The sequence below is a fragment of the Pocillopora verrucosa genome, chromosome 3, assembly GCF_036669915.1.
Source record: "Pocillopora verrucosa isolate sample1 chromosome 3, ASM3666991v2, whole genome shotgun sequence".
NCBI lineage: Eukaryota > Metazoa > Cnidaria > Anthozoa > Scleractinia > Pocilloporidae > Pocillopora > Pocillopora verrucosa.
Genome location: NC_089314.1, coordinates 21,720,385 through 21,741,586, shown reverse-complemented (window position 1 = coordinate 21,741,586; position 21,202 = coordinate 21,720,385). Strand labels below are relative to the sequence as shown.

The window sequence follows — 21,202 nt, the reverse complement described above, 5'->3', positions numbered from 1 at the left end:
AGCATTCCAAATTGCCGAGAAGCTGGGCATCACAGTGCAAAAACAAAGATCATTTTGTTGATCATTTTCCTTATTCTCACGACCTTAATGTTTTATCCAGGGGTGAAGTCTTGTAAGGAGGAATAACATGCCAGTCACTCTTAGGGGTTTAAGGGTTAAACCTTTGGTGAAGTTTGTGTGATTAAAAGTGTCGGCTAAAAACAGACAACGATTCATCTCAAGTATTCTATGTGAGTTTCCCGTGAATGTAATGTACTTGTACATGTACAAATCACGAGATTAGATGGCGTAAATCTGCAGGGGAAAAATAACATTCCAACATAAAATTTCCATGCAGCGTTTTAGTTCTTCCAATACAATCAGATTCCCATCCAAACTTTATAGCATTATATAGCATATCCTAACGTTTTTCAAACAAGGCTCCCTCGTAATGGCTCAGGTATTCCCAGCAGTCAGGTATCAGCACTTTTCCCTCTTACCCATCCTCTTCAAATGTTTCATTTATACTTGACTTTCCCTTTAGTAAGCAAGACATGTGAAACAGCTGTATGCATCACAAATAGAATTATTTTGAAGATTTTGGTTGTGTCACGATATAATGTACCCCATAACTGGCTCTGTAATATTCTTATGATCCTCCTTCATTGGCAGTAGTTAATGGTCAGTCAATGCTAAGTAGTCCCCCCCCCCCTTTATGCTCTTTTAGCAACGGTTGATCCCCCCTCTGTTCACCCTGAAAACCATGTAACACCCCCATGTAACACCCCCACGTAACACCCCCATGTAACCCCCCCAAAAGAAAATTCTCTCCTCCTCCTAAGGTAATAGATAATAAATGATCCCTACACACTCGCTTACTCAAAAAAGGTATGGAACTACTATAGTTTCATTAAGAGATGGAAATATCTTGTTTCTTGAGGATAAATTGGAGTCACAGTTCTGCGACTGGGTTATCCCTCGAGGTGAGATTCAAATATCGGCTGGGCAGAGGTGTTTGAAGGCAGGTATTGTGGGTGCTCCGTCGCTGTCAAACAAATCCATGAAGCAATTGTTTCTCCTTATAACCTGAGTTTGTTCTGGCAAGAGATTGACATCCCCTCAAGATGCCGCCATCCTTGCCGTTTATCGGAGCAACTTATGACGAGGGAATTCCCCTCTACGTCACGGAGCTCATGGAAACAAGTTTGAGGCAACTGTTAAAGCAGCGACCTCCTTCCAAGACCGAAATATGTTATTGCTCTGAATGTGGCTGAAGCTTTAAACTACCTTCACATAAAGAAACCTTCTCCGATTATCCACCGTGACATCAGCAGTGGCAATGTGTTGCTATGGCGACAAGGAAATCGATGGCGAGGGAAAGTTTCTGGTTACGGCGCTGCCAAATTCAAGGAACAGAAGATGTCGATTGGTCCTGGCTGTTTTGCTTACAGCGCTCCCGAAGTAAATAAATCTTTGAATCAGACGGGGAAGGTAAGGAGATATATTGTGTGCCTATTTGCCTTACTACATCACTTATATGCAACCTTGCCCTTGAAGTATGGTTAAGTTACTGAGTTACAAAGCAGTAGTTTCGATACTATTTAAAGTGGTAAAAGAGTGATAAAAGAGAAAGTTCATGAGACACTTGAATATCAAAATAATTCGCATTGTCGTTAACGCTTGGACACTGACATTTCCTTGAATAGCTTATCAACAAATATTACCTGCTTAATTAGAAAGGATAAGATGTCTTGTTGTCTCAGGCTCTCAAATGAAGTAGTGAAAAGTACAATCGAGAGGGAAAGAAATAGATGGAATGATAATTTAGCTACCTTTTGGTTAAAACTAAGGGTAGAAATCTTCTTCGAACGCGCAGACCTTTTTTATTTCCGTCCGTCTGTCTATTTTTGCATGGTTAATCACTTTATTTGAGATCTCAGAATAAGCATGCAGTTCCCTTTGACAAGCGTTAATAACAAGGCCATAAAGATAGCCAATCATGATCATAGTCCAACCCTTTACATCAGTTCAGTCTGAAGAACTTCACCAAGCATAATATTAACACAATAAGCCTTTACTGACAACAAAAGTCGAATTTATTAATGAATGAAAGTGTAGGGATCGACAATCCCCGAATAAAAATCGTAAAGTGCGTTCGTGCTAAGGCTCAAGATGAAAAAATGCGTTGAAACATTACAAAACCAAACAATGAGCGTAATTTTCAATACACAAATTTCTCAGTTTTTGACTAAGTCCTTACCGACAGAAGACATCTTTCAGGTACACGGCCAAACTCGGCCTGTCACTAATCTTTCAGCCATTGATTTTCGTTCTCAGCCGCGAGAAATGCCATTATCACAGCCACTGACTACGTAACTATCGGTTTTTCTTTTCGGACATTGTTTTCTAGAGAAGTTTGAACGCCGCTGTCTGTATAGTACGGATTTTTCGGTGCTATAGCAGCCATAATCCGGAAAAATTCTGACAGACGACCTTTCATCCATCATCCTGACCGAGTGGCGCGAAAGACGAGTGACGTGTCAGCAGCTGATTTTTCCACTTGTGTAGTTACAGCTTTACTTAGGGCTGGAAATCCTTGTATAACACCGTAGTTTATATGATAGAAGGTAGTCTTATTCTCATTTCATATAATTAGTTTAAATTTAGAAATTAATTTATCAATTGAGACAGGCTCTATCTGTTATTATTATTTTAGAGATAGGTTAGTTGATCAGGCAGTCTGATCGTCGGGGTGGGAATAGTACTGAAAAGGATTTCTCGTTGTGATAGTGAATGACAAACGGCAACCTTGATGGAAACTACGTTGATGACTTTCGCTCAGGTTGTCGAAACGGCAGTCACTTTTACCGATAACAGACCTTTTCTAAAAAAAAAACTTTGGTGCTGCGTTGGTGGAGGTAAGATCAGAAAATTTGGTTTAATCTGACGAAGGGTTGACGCTCGAAAAGTCAGCTTTAGAAACTCTTTACGGTGGCCAATTTTCATCATCAACGCCGTTGATGAAACCACATTATCTTGTAATATCTCCCAGTGACGCAGCAGCACAGTTTATAACAACTTACAACATTTTCAAGACTACTCTCACCCGGACGATCAGACTACGCGACCAAATGTTTCACCTTGTCTCAAACCTATCCCTGTTAAAATGCTTGTATAAGCTGTGTAACTCAGTATTATGATTAGGTAATAGAACATTATTTGTTTCGTCTGCCTTATGACTGACCAACATGCCAAGAGAAAATTCTGTTCAAATACAGGGTAGAAGTTACTTAAGACATTGCATATTGGGCAAGCCTTTATGGACTAACAGTGCTAGTGTAGCTTGGTGTTGTTTTCGGGAGGTGCACATGTCTTTTGGAAAGCACAATTTCAAATAAATTTATATGCTCCCGAAATAAAACAAGTTGTCTCCTACCCAATCTTCTAGGTTAACTTTTGTATACTACTTATTTTCAACGAAGATGTTAAGCCAAGGAAAGGAGTCAGTGAAGGATCAAACTAAATGGGCTTTGGGCATAGAATCAAAAATTGATTGATAAAAGATCACATTCACAAGACTAACTGGTGACTTTCATGACAGCCAGTAGAGGGTTCTCTGCGCATTCGTCATAAGTTTTGATGAAGAAAAAAAGTCTTAAGTGATCGGTTCAAGACGTGGTATGTTTCTCGCGTTCTTCATATTTGTCTCCAGACCTGACACACTCAGCAAGTTCAACACTCCTACAACTCTCTTATTTTCTTTTTACGTAAAGTATGAGCACTTTATTCCTTTTTCTATCGTGCCGTCACCTTTGCCATAGTTTAAAAATCAAAATTCGTCAAAAATGAATAATATTGGATATACGTTTTAGACAATAAATCAGCTACTTTTAAACTCCCATGTGTGACCAAGACAGAATTTCTCCTCACAATATCAATACAATATCATGCAGACAAGTGATGAGAATAAACACAGATATCAATCTGTGGATTATTAGTTGATCTAAGACCAAATTCACCAAAATAACATCACAAGAATTGTACGGCAGACAGTAAGGAGAATTACCATCGAGATCTTGGGAGTGAAAGGGTTAATCACAGTCTCAAAACTTGTGCTATGCAAGTCCGCTGTTGCTACAAGTTCCTTTATACCATTGAGACACTCAAGGAATAATTTTCTGGACCTTAACTCGTAAGATATTTTGGACCCTTGGTTTACCCTAAGCACGAAACAGGAAACCCTTTCAAGTGAAGCAACCCATTCCACGAGGAAAGCAGATGGTTTTACAGTTCCATTCTCGTGACAAAACGAGTAACATCTTTCCTCATTAGACAAATTAACTAAACATATGCCCCTCGCTTTCTTATCCTTTTCACTCACACAATGTTTGCGGCATTGCGCATCATCCTAGAGGGAAGCAAAACGCTTGTCGCATCCTAACCTATACTAATGGTTTTTCTATCTCACCGCTGAACTCTCATTAGTGGAGCATTGAAACGCAAATTGCAAAGCTCAGGAGTTCTGTTCCTCCTCTCTGAAAATAGAGTTCAGTAATTTATATGTAAAAGTTTACTCATCTGAGTACACAGTTTTCTTTGCACCCCGCGAAAAACTCGTTTACATAAGAACCTTGGGAAAACGCATCCAATTAAGACAAAGAGTAATGAACAAGCAGATGGTACAAAAAGAAAAAACTTTGCTGGTGGGCAAATTAAGATCTATTGGACATTTTTTTAATTAGCAGAACATGTACAGATATATAAATCGTTATCATGGAATACTGACTCTTAATTCTCCTTATGACTTTTAACTAATGATTCACTTGTATGTAATTGAACTGAAGTATCTAGACAAAGAGAGGGTTCCGCGGTAGCGGTACCAGCTTTCAAACCACCAAAAATTGCAGATAGCTCAAATAAAAATCAACGACCAGGTGTCAATAAATTTTATCTTAATATTAGGTGGGAGGGAACAAATCCAAGACTGGGACGAACCATTCTGAACCTGGTTATTGGTACTATTTTGAAATCAATCCAACAAAAAGACAAGTAGAGTATTGCTTTGGGTCCAAATATGCTTTCACAAAATTCCTGAATAAGTTCTTTCCCCTAAGTTTCTTTTTGTTTTCACTCGTCGTGTTTTGCGGATTGAGACTCTGGGGTTGCATGTTACAGCCTAATATAACTGCTCTGTAGCTGGATAGTTATCGCCTACATTTATGCACAGGGAGAAATTAGTTTACTCGGTGACAATCAAATGTTCTAAGGTAATGATAAAAATGTATACATTTCTTTATAGAGCCAACGCGTACAATGCACCTAACAGAGTATGAATGAACTCTTGGTTAATTCAAAGAGTCGAGGACAACATCACTTATGTTGACACTGTAAGATTTGTAAGGTTTGTTTAGACCGAGCACACTTTGCCGTTTTTGTAGACTGAGCCACATCGAGCGAAATTACGGTGATTTCCTTACGGGAAAGACGTCGTCGTCTGAGTAGCTCGCGCAAATTTGATTGCTAAAGGGTTGCTAAATGCTGATCATTTTCTCTGAGTTGTTCACGTAACTCTTGCAACGGTATCTGAAAGTTTCCTATTTCTTAATCCCTTTCTCTAAGCTGTTCACCTAGCCTTGTAGCTTCTTCTATCATTTCTTCTCTCAGCCGTTGTTCCATTAAGTGCACCCCTATTTGCGCGCGTAAGTTCTCCTCTTTATGCTCCTTCTCAATCAACTGATGCGCCGTCTCCCTCAGTTCTTGCTCTCTCTCTCTGATTAGTTCACGAAACTCATTTTCTCTCATCTCATTCTCCGTTGTAACCTCTCTCGATCGTTGTTCCATCTCCCTAATTTGTCTTAGTAAAGTTTCCTTTTGATGGTTTTTTTCTGACAATTGCTGTTCCATCCCGCTCAAATGTCTCTGACAGTCCACAGCCTGCTCCTCCCTTTCTCTAAGCTGTTTGCGCAACTCAGTTTCTCTCGTTTCCTTTTGTGTTAATTCTTCCTTCATCCTTTGCTCCATCTGCTCTAGGTCTGATCGTAAATTTTCTTTTTGTGTCTCTTTCTGCGTTAATCGTTGCTCAACATCTTTCAGGTTCGTTCGTAAATTCTCAACTCGATCCTCATTCTCTCTCAGCTGTTCTTCTACATTCCTTACCTGCGTCTTAAGATCTTCTTCTCGCTCCTCTGTCACTGTCAATTGTTGTATCATCTCCGTTGGCTGCTGGTGCTTTTCTGTGATCTGTTCACACAAAACTACTTGTCTCGCATCTTTCTCAGTTATTTCTTCCCTCAACCTTCGTTCCATTTCTTTAAATTGTTCTCGTAAAGTTTCATCACCCTTAGCTTTCCCCTCCAGTTGTCGCTTTTGCATCCCCAGTCGCCGCCGGAGGCTTGCTTCTTGACAATTCTTTCCTCTGAGCTGTTTTCGTAGCAGAATTTCTGTCGTTTCTTTTTCGTTTAATTCCGCTCGCAATCTTTGCTCCCTATCCTGTTGTGTTCGAAAATTCTCTTTTCGATCTCCTCTCATTGTCAACTGTTGCTTCATCTTCTGAACTTGTCTCTGAAAGTTTTCCGCTTCCTGATGCTTTCTTGAGAGCTGATTGCTTAACAAAACTACTCTAATTTCTGTTCTTGTAAGTTCCTCTCTTAACCTCTGTTCAGTGTCACTTAAACCTGAAGAAAAGTTCTCTTCTTGTCGCTCTTCCTCTTTCTCTCTGTCGTGGAATCTAACAGCTGTAATGGAAAAGTCTTCCTGGTAGTCCTCTTCGGCAACTTGCGTTTGTTGAAGTGCAGTCTCTTGCTGTTTTTCACTATCTTGAAGTGCTTTAAAAGGGTAACATGACAGGTAATTAGCCATAAGCATCCTCAGTAGAAGAACAAATGAACTCCCAGGGTAGCGAAGTAGTGGTATATGTACTTGACGTGGGAAAAACAAAAACAAAATGTCTTTCGGTAGAACAGTGATTTTTTCCTTGATAATGAGAGCTTTTATCTATTGTTGCTCAATCGTTGATGACTAAGTTTTGTGCCTGTGTCTCATACATGGATAATTCTACGGCTCACCCAGCACAATTGGCTTTATGTTTAAAAGACTAGTATTCCCTACCTGATGAATCGAATTCCTCAGAACTCTCGTCCTCTTCCGGCGTTTCAGGCTCTTCAGGTCCAGCGTCAGACTCTCTCTCTAGATTCCACAGGAATAACCACGGTAAAATCATCTTAATATTAGAATGGCTGTCTTTCATTTCTATTTCCACATCTACCTCGGCTGAATCTTTCGTCCTATTCGGAGTTCAAAAAGGAATTTTATAACCGTAATTACTTTTACCAGAATATCACAAAGTCACCAGGAAACCTACTCAGCTATACGGGAGACAATTTCAGGATAGATATAGAAATCAGAGAATCATATGAGATACTCAGTCATTCTTACATTTTTAACTTCAAGAACAATTGGACCAGTTTAAACACTTCATACTTAGGTAAATGACAAAATACAATAAGGCCTGTTTTAATTGTAGGAAATAACAAGACAATTAAATTGTAAGGCTGATATCAGAACGGTATCCGCTCAATTCGCTACCACAACAAACCGCCACCGAAAAGCTCGCCAACACTGAGTAAAGGGCCTTATACTCCTGGTGTTCGACAGCAGACGGTTGTGAGGTCTGACCGTCCAATTGGGGGTAGCCCTCAAAGGAACTGGTGTTTTTGCCTGAAGTTTTGACAACCTGGGCAGATTTTATCATCATTTTCACGTAAGGAGATGTTTGCCGGTCAAGGGATATCAGTTTGGTTAATAGGTACTGACTGATTTATCAGTAGTTATTTCGTAATGGTTGTAAAACTGACGCGGCGCAAGTCAGTTATGGTTTGTCAGCTTCGACGATTCGATTGTTTTGCTTGGTTCGTTGGATATGTCAGTGACCTGCATAAGTTGTTTTCTTTGTGTCCGACACATAGAGTTTATTATATCTGTTGCGAAGAATCTATTTCATGTGAGTGCTCCAGGTTGAATTGTTTATGGTTCTATATCATTAAAATACTAAACAATTTACGGAAATAAGGGCAATAATATATCTGTGGTTAAGGTAATCTGAAAGAAGATAACTGCTAAGAATAAATCTTCGAATTTTTCGACTACCGTTTCGAACTTGTGATTGTAGATAGCGAGAGGCCCCCAGAAGCAGGGTCCATGTTTAATAACCTCGAGTGCTTGCTTCATCCATATCTTCTTCAATGATTACACCGGTATCCCTGATCCACCTGAAAATGCCAGAAACAACAGAATCACTTCTCTCCCAAAACACGCTGTGCTTTGCTTGCACAATGTTGAGTTGTCTAAAACAATGAAATGCACACGTAGTTGACAATCGATTCGCAGCAAGTGAAAGTGCAAAATCTCGTCACAATCTGTTGCCATGCGTAAAACCACAGTACTTCTGACACTGAAAGTTTCTGTAATGGAAAAAAATCAGTCATGGGACTAAACCAAAAAATTTAGTAGCTAAAAGTGTGCGTTACCTTGCTAAGATATCTCGTAGTCAGGAACTGACGTCCATTCAGTGAGGAAGGCGGTAATAAATAAATAACGGCACATATGTCGCTTGAACCGAAAAATCGACCAATCTCAGACGGCAACACCGTGTCGTGAACAACAATAGCTTTGCATTATGAGTAAGAGGCCCGTTTTTAGAAAACTCTAGAGAGGCATAAAATATGCCTCAGGTTAAGGTGAAACTAAACACCACAACAGGCAGAGGCTTGTTTTGGGACCAGACAGTTAATTAAATGTATATATCCTACGTAAATAACACACTCAGTAGACTATAACATAAAAGATATTGGACGAATACACTAAACCAACGGTCCAGTAATCAAGAATAAATTACAAACACGAATGAGATTAAGATACAATCAAAACTGTCTATAGTGTGGGTTGGAGGGAAACTAAAACTTTTTCTTAAAGCTACAAATAAACTTGTTCCTTGCTTGCTTGCTTGCTAGATTATTAATAACACGTGCACAGATACCTAAGCAGTAATACTAAAGTAATTTCGCAATTAAAACGCATTAGCGTGGTGAATAGCCATTGGCTCTACCCAAGTCTTAGGACTTATATGCTGAACAAATTTTTCAATCTTAAAGAAAAATTAAAATACCAACATGCACCCCGCCTGTACCCAGTCCAGGCCTCTCAGTTATCGATGTCCAGATTCATATTAATAGAGATAAATATTCACTGAAAAGGTCACCGAATCGAGTCCCTTAACGGCTGTTTACTATAGAACCGCATGTACTGCTCTCAGCGGGGGTGGGGTAAGGTAATGCCTTGAAAACAAAAGCTCAATCAAGTTACAATCGATAAGCCGCTAAATCTGACTGAATTTCAAACCATCCTCCATATTATATATATTAATTAAATCTGGAGGAAACGACTACATAGATTGAAAATAATGATATTATTAAACAGTTTTAACCACGATAGGGTTGGTGCTTGAAAAATCTCTAATTATTCAATTATAAAGAGTTAGGTGGTGAGAACTTATTTTACCCCTACGCCACGTCATATCCTTCCACTGGCTCGTGGTGTACCCCAATTAGACCATATACATAATAACACTAACAAAAGATAGGGTTTCAAGGTTTATTTAAGAGGGTTATAAATTGGCGATCAAACAGTAAAACGTATTGGAGGATAATGACCAAATTCAATTCAATCTGCTGAAAGAAATCAGAAATTAATAAGATTTAATGCCTCTATCCATTTGAAGCGTCAACATCCCTCCTTCCCAGGTAAGCCCTGGGGCATTTGAACTTTGATAATTGGTTTGTTAAAATTTGTTGTAGCCAGTTTAATGGAGAATGTATAGCAGCCGGTGAGGAGAATTAACAATCAGATCTTGAGGGTTTAAGGGTTAAGCTAATGAGAGCTCTCGCCTATGCCAAATCCTTAAAATGCATTAAAACTCTTTAACCAGGTAGCTTTCTATTACCTGTCCACTGTAAACACAGAAGAGTGCACATTGACGAACCAACAAAATATACATGGTCATGGTTGGGTCTTATGAGCCTGACTTCATTTAACAGCCGCCGCTTTCACTTTCCTTAGCGACATAACGGGAAGCTCATAAAAAACGTTAAGTAAAATTGGTGATATATCAAAATACAGTCTGTGCATGAATGGGTGAGTTAATTTATTCGGAAACAGGACATCAGCATTTATAAAACAAAACATTCCAAAGAAGGGGGATTGTAGTCTCGTACCCAGACCTTTCATGGCCAAGGGATTACAATAATAGCTACACAGTAAGATCTGGGTATGAGATTAGGGGGGAATTGTGCATTTTGAAAGTTACGTACATGTACAGTAGTCACGTACCCAGATCTTCCACACATGCCACATGCACAGTTCACATGCCATTCCTTGCCGACTAAGTACTTGATTCCTTGATTCAGGTGAAGTGCAAGACAAAAGTAAACTAGCATCTTAATTTGAGAATCTGATAAATGCTTCGTTGGTGGTGGGACACTCTATTATCCGCGTTTTATGCTCTCCTTGGTAGACTTGGTAGACAGGGACAAATGTTTCCACTGTAAAATCGTATGAGCTTGATAAAGCTTTCAATAACTCTCCCTGCATCAGCTTCTAAATTGGATCAAAGCGGACAATGTAGTACTCAGAGTGTTTATGTCGGGGTTTCTCCTTCTGAACATTGTCGATTTCCATCCTGTACCTTGCGGAGAAATTTTTTTATTGGTCTGGTCGTGCGATGTGAAAGCGAAATTAGCTCCTCTGAGAAACGGAAATAAGGTTCTTCTTCTTTACTTGCTACGTCGTTGTTTCACTTAGTTGGCTGAATCGGGATGAGGAAGATAAGAAACTCATGAAAAGTGTCAGATACGACTTTTCTCAGAAAAAACGATGGAGACTCTTCTATAACTTCGTAAATAACTGCTATGCCCAAAATAAGCGTGACAGTTCGAAAGAGCTACGTCAAACAACTTTGACCTTTACGACACAATTATTGTTATTTACTGAAGTGTTTTAACGGTATAAATTTACCTTTGATGAAACACATAGAAACTGTGCTTGGTGTCAAATTGACCTCAGCTTTGACTCTTGCTATGACTGCTATTATTTTCAACCGTCCAAGTGAACGAGTACAGCTATCTCAGCGACAAAGAAAGTTAACACTAATTTATGTTCGTGCTGTGTCCGCACAGATTTCGTGACTCATTGTTGTAAGGGATTTTCCGCCCATGGACCGTAACATAAAGTATATACAAAGTAACGCAGCCATTAAAAAATGCTGCACTTATGATGAACTAATAGTTGCGTGAATCCAAGAGCCTTTATGGACTTAAAGTGCTAATGTTGTTGTCGGGAGGTGCACATTTTTGGCAAGCACTATTCCAAATAAATTTATTTGCTCCCGAAATAAAACAAGTTGTCCCCTACCTAATCTTCTGGGTTAACTTTTGTATATTACTTATTTTCAACGAAGATGTTAAGCCAAGGCAAGGAGTCAGTGAAGGATCAAACTAAATGGGCTTTGGGCAGGGTATCAAAAATTGATTGATAAAAGATCACATTCACAAGACTAACTGGTGACTTTCATGACAGTCAGTAGAGGGTTCTCTGCGCATTCGTCATAAGTTTTGATGAAGAAAAAAGTCTTTTGATTGATTAGTTTAAGACGTGGTATGTTTCTCGAGTTCTTCATATTTGTCTCCAGACCTGACACACTCAGCAAGTTCAACCCTCCTACAACTCTTCCATTTTCTGTTTACGTATAGTATGAGCACTTTATTCCTTTTTCTATCGTGTCGTCACCTTTGCTAGAGCTTCAAAATCAAAATTCGTCAATAATGAATAATATTGGATATACGTTTTAGAAAATAAATCGGCTACCCAGCGTGACCAAAATTTATCCCGACACTGAGGCTGATAAATTCCTAAACTGCTGAAGGACGAATTTCAACGCGGGGCTTTTGATCCTGTAACTCCCATGAGTGACCAAGACAGAATTGCTCCTTACAATATCGATACAATATCATGCAGAAAATTGATGAGAATAAACACAAATATCAATCTGGGGATTATTAGTTGATCCAAGACCAAATTCTCCAAACTAACGTCATAAGAATTGTACGGCAGATAGTAAGGAGAATTACTATTGAGATCTTGGGTGTAAAAGAGTCAATCACAGCCCCAAAACTTGGGCTATGCACGTCTGCTGTTGCTACAAGGTTCTTTATACTATTGAGACACTCAATAAACTCTGAACCTTAACTCGTGAGATGTTTTTGACCCTTGGCTTATCCTAAACAGAAAACTCTTTCGAGTGAAGCACCCCATTCCACGAGGAAAGCAGATTGTTTTCCAGTCCCATTCTCGTCACAAAACGAGTAACATCTTTTTTCATTAGAAAATTTAGCTAAACATATGCCCTTCGCTTTCTTATTCTTTTCACACACAATTTTTCCGGCATTGCGCATCATCCTAGAGGGAAGCAAAACGCTTGTAGCATCCTTACCTATATTAGTGGTTTTTCTCTCTCACCGCTGAACTCTCATTGGTGGAGCATTGAAACGCAAATTGCGAAGCTCAGGGAGTTCTGTTCCTCCTCCCTGATGATGGAGTTCAGACATTTTTATGTAAAAGTTTACTCATATGAGTACACAATTTTCTTTGCACCCCGCTGGAAACTCTTTTGCATGAGAATCTTGGAAAAACGCATCCAAGTAAGATCAAGAGTAACGAACGAGCAGATGGTACAAAAAGAAAAACAATTGTTGGTGGGCAAATTAAGATCTATTGGATATATTTTTTCATCACCATAACACGTACAGGTATATTACAATGTTATAAATGAATACTGACTCTTAATTCTCCTAATGACTCTTAACTAATGATTCAGTTGCACCACCCTGTATCAGTTGATGATGAGCATATGTAATTGAACTGAAGTACCAAGACAAAAACAGGGTTCCGCGGTAACGTTACCAGCTTTCAAACCACCATAAATTGCAGATAGCTCAAATACAAATCAACGAGTAAGTGTCAACAAATTTTATCTTAACATTTATATGGGAGGGAACAAATCCAAGACTGGGACGAACCATTCTCAACCCGGTTATTGGTACTATTTTGAAATCAATCCAACAAAAAGACACGTAGAGTATTACTTTGGGTCTAAATGTGCTTACACTTGAACAATACTGATTTGTACCCAATAAAAAAACTTAGACGTTTCTGTGCTGAATGAGCCATAAACCGTTCAGCCTTTAAGATACAAAGAATTTTCTTTTTAAAGTTCTGCCTGTAACTAAAAAGCTACTCCAACCATCAGTCCGCAACTGATTTCCCGTTGTCTATCGGGGTTTTTAAATTAAAAATTAATGGATTGATTAACACCATTATACGGAAAAAATTCCTTAATAAGTTTTTTCCCCTAGGGTTTTTCGTTTTCACCCGTCGTGTTTTGCAGATTGAGACTCTGGGATTGCATGTCACAGCCTAATATAACTGCTCTGTAGCTGGATAGTTATTGGCTACATTTATGCACATGGGGAAATTAGTTTACTCGGTGACAATCAAATATTCTATGCTTATGATAAAAATTTATGCATTTCTTTATAAAGCCAACGCGTACACTGTACTAACTGAGTATGAATGGACTCTTGGATAATTCAAAGAATCGAGGACAACATCATTTGATTTTAACACTGTAAGATTTGTTTATATACTTTTATAACTAAACACTTATCACAGCTGTATGTGCGAATAAATGTTGTTGAATTTCGAAGTTTTTTCTTAATTCTTGCTCTATCTTCGTCCATAAACTTGATAATTGTCTCTAAGTGCATATAAAGCCTATTTTTGTGCAATTCGTGACCCTCCATAGGCACTGCAAGCGACTCGTAGCGAATAACATTTTTCTCAGATTAACTCTTAATCTTTAATATTCTTAAAAAAAAAGAACACCGGTAATGGTTTAAAAAAACATGCCCCGACAAACTTACAACGTTTTATTGAACTCTTCCAATGTACTGATAATCTCTGTCATGTCTGGTCTTTCAGTGGGATCATACCGCACACATCGGCGGACGAGGTCTTGCAATACCTGGTTTGTCATCTGAGCGATTTGAAGTTCACGGTTTTGATAATCTGGGAATGTCTGAATGCACATTTCACAGAGGAGAACACCGAAACTGTAGACATCAATCTAAACAGCAGGACAAGAAGAGACAATGAAATAAGATCGCTGTTTTCACAAGCTTTTTGCCGTTGTGTAGACCGAGCACAATTTGCCGTTTGTGTGGACCGAGCACACTTTGCCGTTTGTGCAGACTGAGCACACTGCCGTTTGTGTAGACCGTGCACTCTTTGCCGTTTTGCGTTGACCGAGCACACGACTCAAGACTGAGTTACACAAGTACTGTTTAATCCTTAATTGTAAAGGGTTCGTGTTTTGAAAAAATATCTCCAAGGAAATTCTGTAAGCTTATTTTCTCACCTTTGCTGTCTGCTTTGCTGGTATCTGCACTTCAGGTGCACTGTAGGCGAAACATCCTGGGCCAATTGACATGCACTGTTCCTCAAACTTAGCAGAACCATAATCTGACACTTTGCCTCGCCATTGGTCACCCCGTCGCCATAGCAACACATTGCCGCTACTAACATCGCGGTGAAAAATAGGAAAAGGTTTCTTTTGGTGGAGGTAGTTCAACGCTCGAGCCACATCGAGCGAAATTACGGTGATTTCCTCACAGGAAAGAGGTCGTTGTCCCAGTAGCTCGCGCAAATTTGATTCCATTAGCTCAGTAACAAACAATGGAATTTCCTCGTCATTAGTCGCTCCGATAAACTGCAGCAAGCAAGGGTGTCGGCATCTTGAAGCAATATCAATTTCTCTCTTGAACAAACTCTGGTTGTGAGGCGAGTTAATTGCCTCATGGATTCGCTTAACGGCAACAGAACAGCCACAGTACCTGCCCTCAAAAACCTCACCCCACCCTCCAACTCCTAGGCTTTTATCACTAAACTGAATATCATCCCGGGAAATTACCCAATCATGGGGCTGTAATCCGGTGTGATTATCGAGGTTAACAACCTGTTGTCGGAGATTTGCATTTTCTGCTACAATTACTCCAAGTTGGTGCTGGAAATCTGTCCTGAGTAGTTCTTGCTCCTCCACCTGCGTTCGAGCGTTTGCTAAATGCTGCTCCTTTTCTCTGAGTTGTTCACGTAGCCCTTGCAACTGCATCTGAAAGTTTTCTATTTGTTGATCCCTTTCTCTAAGCTGTTCACCTAGCCTAGTAGCTTCTTCTATCATTTCTTCTCTCAGCCGTTGTTCCGTTTGTGTGCGTAAGTCCTTCTGTTTTTGCTCCTTCTCAATCAACTGATGTGCCATCTCCCTCAGTTCTTGCTCTCTCTCTCTCTGATTTGCTCACGAAACTCATTTTCTCTCATCTCATTCTGCGCTGTAACCTCTCTCGATCGTTGTTCCATCTCCCTAATTTGTCTTAGTAAAGTTTCCTTTTGATGGTTTTTTTCTCTAAGCTGTTTGCGCAACTGAGTTTCTCTCGTTTTCTTTTGTGTTAATTCTTCTCTCATCCTTTGCTCCATCTGCTCTAGGCCTGATCGTAAATTTTCTTCTTGTGCCTCGTTCTGCGTTAATCGTTTCTCTACATCTCTCAGGTTCGTTCGTAAATTCTCATTCTCTCTCAGCTGTTCTTCTACATTCCTTATCTGCGTCTTAAGATCTTCTTCTCGCTTCTCTGTCACTGTCAATTGTTATATCATCTCCGTCAACTGCTGGTCCTTTTCTGTGATCTGTTCACACAAAACTACTTGTCTCGCATCTTTTTCAGTTATTTCTTCCCTCAACCTTCGTTCCATTTCCTCAAATTGTTCTCGTAAAGTTTCATCTCCCTTAGCTTTCTCCCCCAGTTTTTGCATCCCCAGTTGCCACTAGAAGTGTGCTTCTTGACAATCCATTTCTAGTGATCTTTGAGCCTGATTGTCACGTAATATCTGCTGAGCTGTTGAAAGGTTCCTTTCTAGTTCATTCTTTTCCTGGTCTCTTCTTGCCAGCTGTTCTTCTAGCTCGCCAACCTCGCCATTCATCCCTTCCTTCTCTTGCAACTGATTAACTTCTTCCCTGAGCTGTTCCTGCTCGGTCTGGTTCTCTAGCGAAAAAAAATCGACAGAGTTTCTTTTACTTCTGTAATACGAGTGCAAAGTTGTGACAAGAGTGCGAATTACAACAAGAAGCAAGTTATTCCTATTGTAGCTCGTGCAGTGCTGCTCACTAGTTTACCATTTTTGAAAAAAGTTCCACATAGTAGAGACACGAGTTGTTAATCAGGCGTACTTTCCTCTAACGAAAAGGTATAGTTTACGACAGTAAGATAACGGAAATCTCTCGCACGTTTAGTTCGTGTTACAAGCTAAGGAGAGCAGACCGGAAAAGTAGAAAAGAGTGGAGTTCTTCATTGGAAAAAAAATTACACTTAACCACTAGTGATTATGATACAGATGACGTCACTCAGATGCAAATGAGGCAGGACTTTCTGAGCTAAGTCGAGTGGAGTACTTGCCTAATAATCACTTCATTCTTCAAAAGAGAAAGTAATGATCAGTAAGATCGTTGGAAGAGTGGAATTCCCTTAACTTATCAGTCATTGTCAGTCAATAACAAATTTACTTTCTCATGAACACACCATGGTAGCTTTAAAATAAAAATATAAAGTTGGGACCAGTACATACGAGTTATTTCAAAACGCTTCCTTTTGTGGAACAGTCTTCTTACAGTAATTATAATCATTCAACAAAATCAATGGTCTGCAGTCAGTACCATTTGATGAATTGCTGGGAACCTGCTTCTTTGCTGATCCAGTCCTTCGTCTAAGATTTACTGATTCCACCAAAAGTACAGTAATGGCATCGATTATGATCTTTGCCTGAAAGAACTAATAACACATGCTTAGAATAATTAATACTTGCAAGTGCTTATGGGAAATAATTGAGATTAAATATTATGACAATTTTTATTTGCATATATGAATTGGAGACTAAAAATTTGCAGCTGAGTCTTGCAAGCCTTCAAATCAAAGTGCACTATTGTAAAGTAGATTTAAGGTATTTTTCCTCTTGAACAAGATACAATTTGCATAGCTCCCTGACAAAAATGTTCCTCCTCAATGATTTCTTTCAACAGGAAATGCTACTCTCACAGAGGCACAAAAACACATACAATAAATTAACTGAAACAGGAAATTTTTGGGGAGCTCAATTTTTAAAACATTTTTTTGCTAACTTAGAAATTCCCTTGAATGGCTAAAAAATTTAATCCAAATGTCATACAGAAAAGAGAATGTAGGAAAAGGAGATCAGTTCATTTTTGGATGACTCAGGATTAATTTGTATGTCCATTTGTATTGCCTTAATTTGATATAAAATACATTCCCTTGTGTATCTCTTTGAACAGTAGAAAGTAGACTTGCATACCTTTTCCTTATAAAGGGTGATGACATATGTATAGCTGAGACCAACTATTAGCTACTGGTTATAAGATGAGTTTGCTGTCAAGCTCATGGCCCTTGCTTCTGGAGCTTGATCCATGGCCAGATGCTCATTCCACTTTCATGAGCATATGACATAACCAGAGGCACTGCATGCATCCTTACCCTGTTTGAATGTGAATTCAACCAGGGTAAGGATTAATGCTAAGTTCATTCTTTAGCAGTTTTCTAATAGCTCCATATGTTCCTTAACAGAGAGAGGTATTGCGAGTGTGAGACATCAGATCCCATTAGTAACAAAACATGGCAAACAAGACATGTCTCAAACCAGGACCATGCATCATGTCTCCTACAATTAGCAATTTAGCATTTCCTGTATTTCATTTAACAAAGCAAATAATTTCTTTAGTTCCTCTTACATTTTCTGACTTCAGGGCATACAATTCATATCCAGTGGAACAATCAGGCTGACTGCAAACATAACCAAATATTTTCTTATCATCTGGGTCAGGAGTCACAAATAATATTCTCTTGACAGGGTGCGTATGCTGCACTTTCTAAACAAAATAAATAAATCAGTAAAATCTGAAAAAACACAAAAAAAGCACCGAGATAGAAGGGGCACCTGGAGATTTTATTTTATCTTTCCCTTCTGCTGTTCACCCCCTCCTTTATTCAGTACTCTTTAGCTATTTTTGACTTGAGTGGATAAATGAATAAATAAGTAAATGAATGGATAAGTCATTGGGTAAATTGATAAAGAAAATGTAATGTAACATGTAACAAAACATTTGAACTATATATTGCCCCTTGAAAATATTCTTTAGTGATTAGATGAAAAAAATGAAAACAATATTTGGATGGCATTTAAGAGTTAACTTATTTCTTTTTTTTTTTTTGATAAAAAAATATAATATAAAATAGTGTATAAGATGTATAGATAGAAATATACTGCATAGTTTTACTTGGCATTCTGATTTCCTAATCTTCTGGAAAAAAAATCTTTTTTCCAATATCTGAGTTGCACACTTACTTGAGTAGTCTCATCTTCTATCCTGATACCTTCCCAACTAATAGTCAGTGTCACCCTCTCCTTGTGCCGCCACTTTTTCTTTGCCTGAGCCCAGTTTAAATATTAAAAATAATAATAATTATAATAATAATAATAATAATAATAATGAAAACCACACACATTATTACTTGCTGGCATTCCAGGACTGAGAAGATTATTATGTTACCAGAGGGAAAAGTGAAAAGATGTTGCTGTGCATTGGGGTAAGGCAGTAGAGAAGAGGCTTGGTACCAAATTGGGCTGAATGAATGGCAGTTTATGACAAGCTTTCATGATCAACTATAGGCAGTATCAATTTGTCATATTGGCAGACTTGCCTGTGGTAAGTACACTGAGAAGTTTTTAGTACTTACTGGTAGGTTATAATAATGCAACTCAGGCAGTTTTATGTTGGCATGTTCAAGGAATAACACAGCCTATAATTGTCATGTTTTAGGATATAACACCACTTATAATTGCCATTGTGGCAAAAAATCAATTTGAGCTTTGATTCATGATCAAGTTCATGAATTAACATGACTCATGAACAGGTACACTGCACCTTTAATTTCCCAAAAGCTTCAGCACACATATCTACACCCTCTGGGCTAATGACATCTGTTATCCCCACAAGCTTTGAATTAAAAGTAAAGAAAACAGTGTCAAAACTATTTCAAAAAATTAAGGAAAAGGGGGAATTAGACTCATAAATTGACGAAATCAGACCTTGCACTGAAATTTGGTTCCTTCTCCACTGGTTCCCATTTCCTTGATAACAAGAAATGAAAAAAAATAATTCAAATTTATCACCAGAAGCATCAATATGTGTAAACTTTAATTGTAATCCAATGCACAACAAGAAAAGTAAGAACGCCTTGGATTAATGCCATTAAGCACAAACTAAGTAAATTTGCCTTTAAGTTGTGTGCAAATTGTCTCACACACAACCATGAACCCATCATGGCCTTTAGACATAAGACTGCCTTAAAGTTTTACGGGAAATGGGTATACAGTTAGTCTAATACAAAGTACTGTATTTGAGTTTCAGTTTTATTCAATCAGTAATATTAAATCCCTATCCCTTAAGCAACAGTTTTACCTTCCTGGATTCATCCCTTTAACCAAGTCAACAAGTGAAATACCCAACCATGTCTCAGGTTTTCCCTCTAGATTTCCAAGAACTTGTTTCCAATTTCCACCATGATTAATCATAGTATCGATGATAGTCATGATACTATTTCCTCTGTTAAACGTTTAATCAGAGCATAGCTACAAAACTAAGGACATCAACTTGGAAGAGATATTTTTACTTGTACTGCCCCATGAAATGGACTGGACAAGTAGTGTCATCATTCAGACACAAAGAGACTCTCTCTCTTTCATTGCCAAAGGCTAACTGAACTTTATTAACAGACACGTTACACACACTGGGAAGGAAAATGTCAGTTACTCGAGGCATCGTAACACGAGTTTCATTGAGCGAGTAATGAAATAAATACTCACTAATATGCTTCTCAATTTATTTACTGCAATCGGCGCTCCCTTATATGTTTATGCAGCGGAATTTAAACAATTTGGTGTTTGAATCGCAGGTGATGATTTCTTCGAAACTGCAAACCTACCTCAACCATCTTCGGTGAGTTTAGGTGCGCCTGCTTCAGTGTTCACGCACCGGAATGTAACAGTTTCATTGAACGCGCCGGCAAGTCTCAAGCAAACTTGAACTACATCTATCCTGTAGTTAATTTTTCCACTCCATTTTTTCGAGCAATTTGGTGAACATTGATCGATGATTCGACAAATATCGGAACAAAAAGCGAATCCAGTTTCTCTTAAAAAATATGCACACGAGTCAGAGCAAGACGTAGTCGTGACAGGTAATCATTATACTGTAACACAACACTATTAAATTAAGCGAGTAGCACTTATCAGTTTTTGTATGAATGGCGAGATGAATGAACCAGTTTGTGAGAACAGTATGTTCACCGATGATAAAAGCTATGAAATAAGCATTCGTGCGTGGGTTTGCATTCAGAACGCGACAACTTGTTACAAATGGGCGCCTTAGCTGATTCTACCGAATTACAATACACTGAGGATAGATTTATTTTGAACAGATTCCCAAGCCGTTGCGACGGATGTTTCTATATACGAAGTGAGAAATAGCTTGACAAATGAATTCCTTGACAAATGAATTCCTTTGGAAAATGATAAGTCACTCATTTATTCCGATTACGAAGTCGCATTGGTAATAGCATTTTGGGAAGGTCGGTTCGAACGGCAATTGCAACGAACAAGTTTGCTTGTCGTTGGTAGCCGTGTAGTATTTTAGTGATATGGAATTGTAGCTTATTCTTTAAAACAATAAATCGCCAATAATTCGCGTTTTTCGGTTAACGTATTCGTGAGCTGTACTGCACCTTGCTTTCTGGTTGTTTCAACAGTGGTGCTCTCTCGCTCCAAGTAGAAGCCATTCGTTTCACTGTAGTTAAGAACTGTTTATTTATAAATAAACTCACTTAAAAACAGCTCGGTGTCAATCTATATATTGGATAACTAAAAGGTTTTTGGTTCGACGTAGAAAACAGGAAGTTGCATGACAAGCAGCGAAGCCTCTACATGTAGGTCGCAGTCAAAA

At 38.7% G+C, this 21,202-nt stretch overlaps 3 protein-coding genes across 3 annotated transcripts in view; all 3 read right to left on the bottom strand.

Annotated features, from left to right (window-relative positions):
- LOC131771119 (trichohyalin-like) overlaps positions 1–19,428 on the bottom strand; it is a 46,704-nt gene extending 27,276 nt beyond the window's left edge. The window contains exons 1-2 of the mRNA XM_066163588.1: positions 19,291–19,428; positions 19,127–19,198 (exon numbers count right to left, since the gene is read on the bottom strand). Of these exons, the coding sequence (XP_066019685.1) occupies positions 19,127–19,198; positions 19,291–19,383 (165 nt within the window). The 5' untranslated portion in view covers positions 19,384–19,428. The remainder of the gene's footprint in view (positions 1–19,126; positions 19,199–19,290) is intronic.
- On the bottom strand, positions 5,581–7,198 carry LOC131771018 (golgin subfamily A member 6-like protein 22). Its single transcript, XM_066164611.1, has 2 exons — positions 7,087–7,198; positions 5,581–6,803 (listed from the first exon to the last, which is right to left on the bottom strand). The coding sequence occupies exons 1-2, from the start codon at positions 7,196–7,198 to the stop codon at positions 5,581–5,583; spliced, it is 1,335 nt and encodes a 444-aa protein (XP_066020708.1).
- Positions 12,792–18,784, bottom strand: LOC136280017 (probable serine/threonine-protein kinase DDB_G0281745). Its single transcript, XM_066164604.1, has 8 exons — positions 18,752–18,784; positions 18,547–18,630; positions 17,933–18,070; positions 16,847–16,952; positions 15,962–16,178; positions 15,764–15,773; positions 14,504–15,427; positions 12,792–14,212 (listed from the first exon to the last, which is right to left on the bottom strand). Exons 1-8 carry the CDS (start codon positions 18,782–18,784, stop codon positions 14,006–14,008), a joined length of 1,719 nt encoding a protein of 572 aa, XP_066020701.1. The 3' UTR covers positions 12,792–14,005.
- Positions 19,429–21,202: the final 1,774 nt, after the last annotated feature.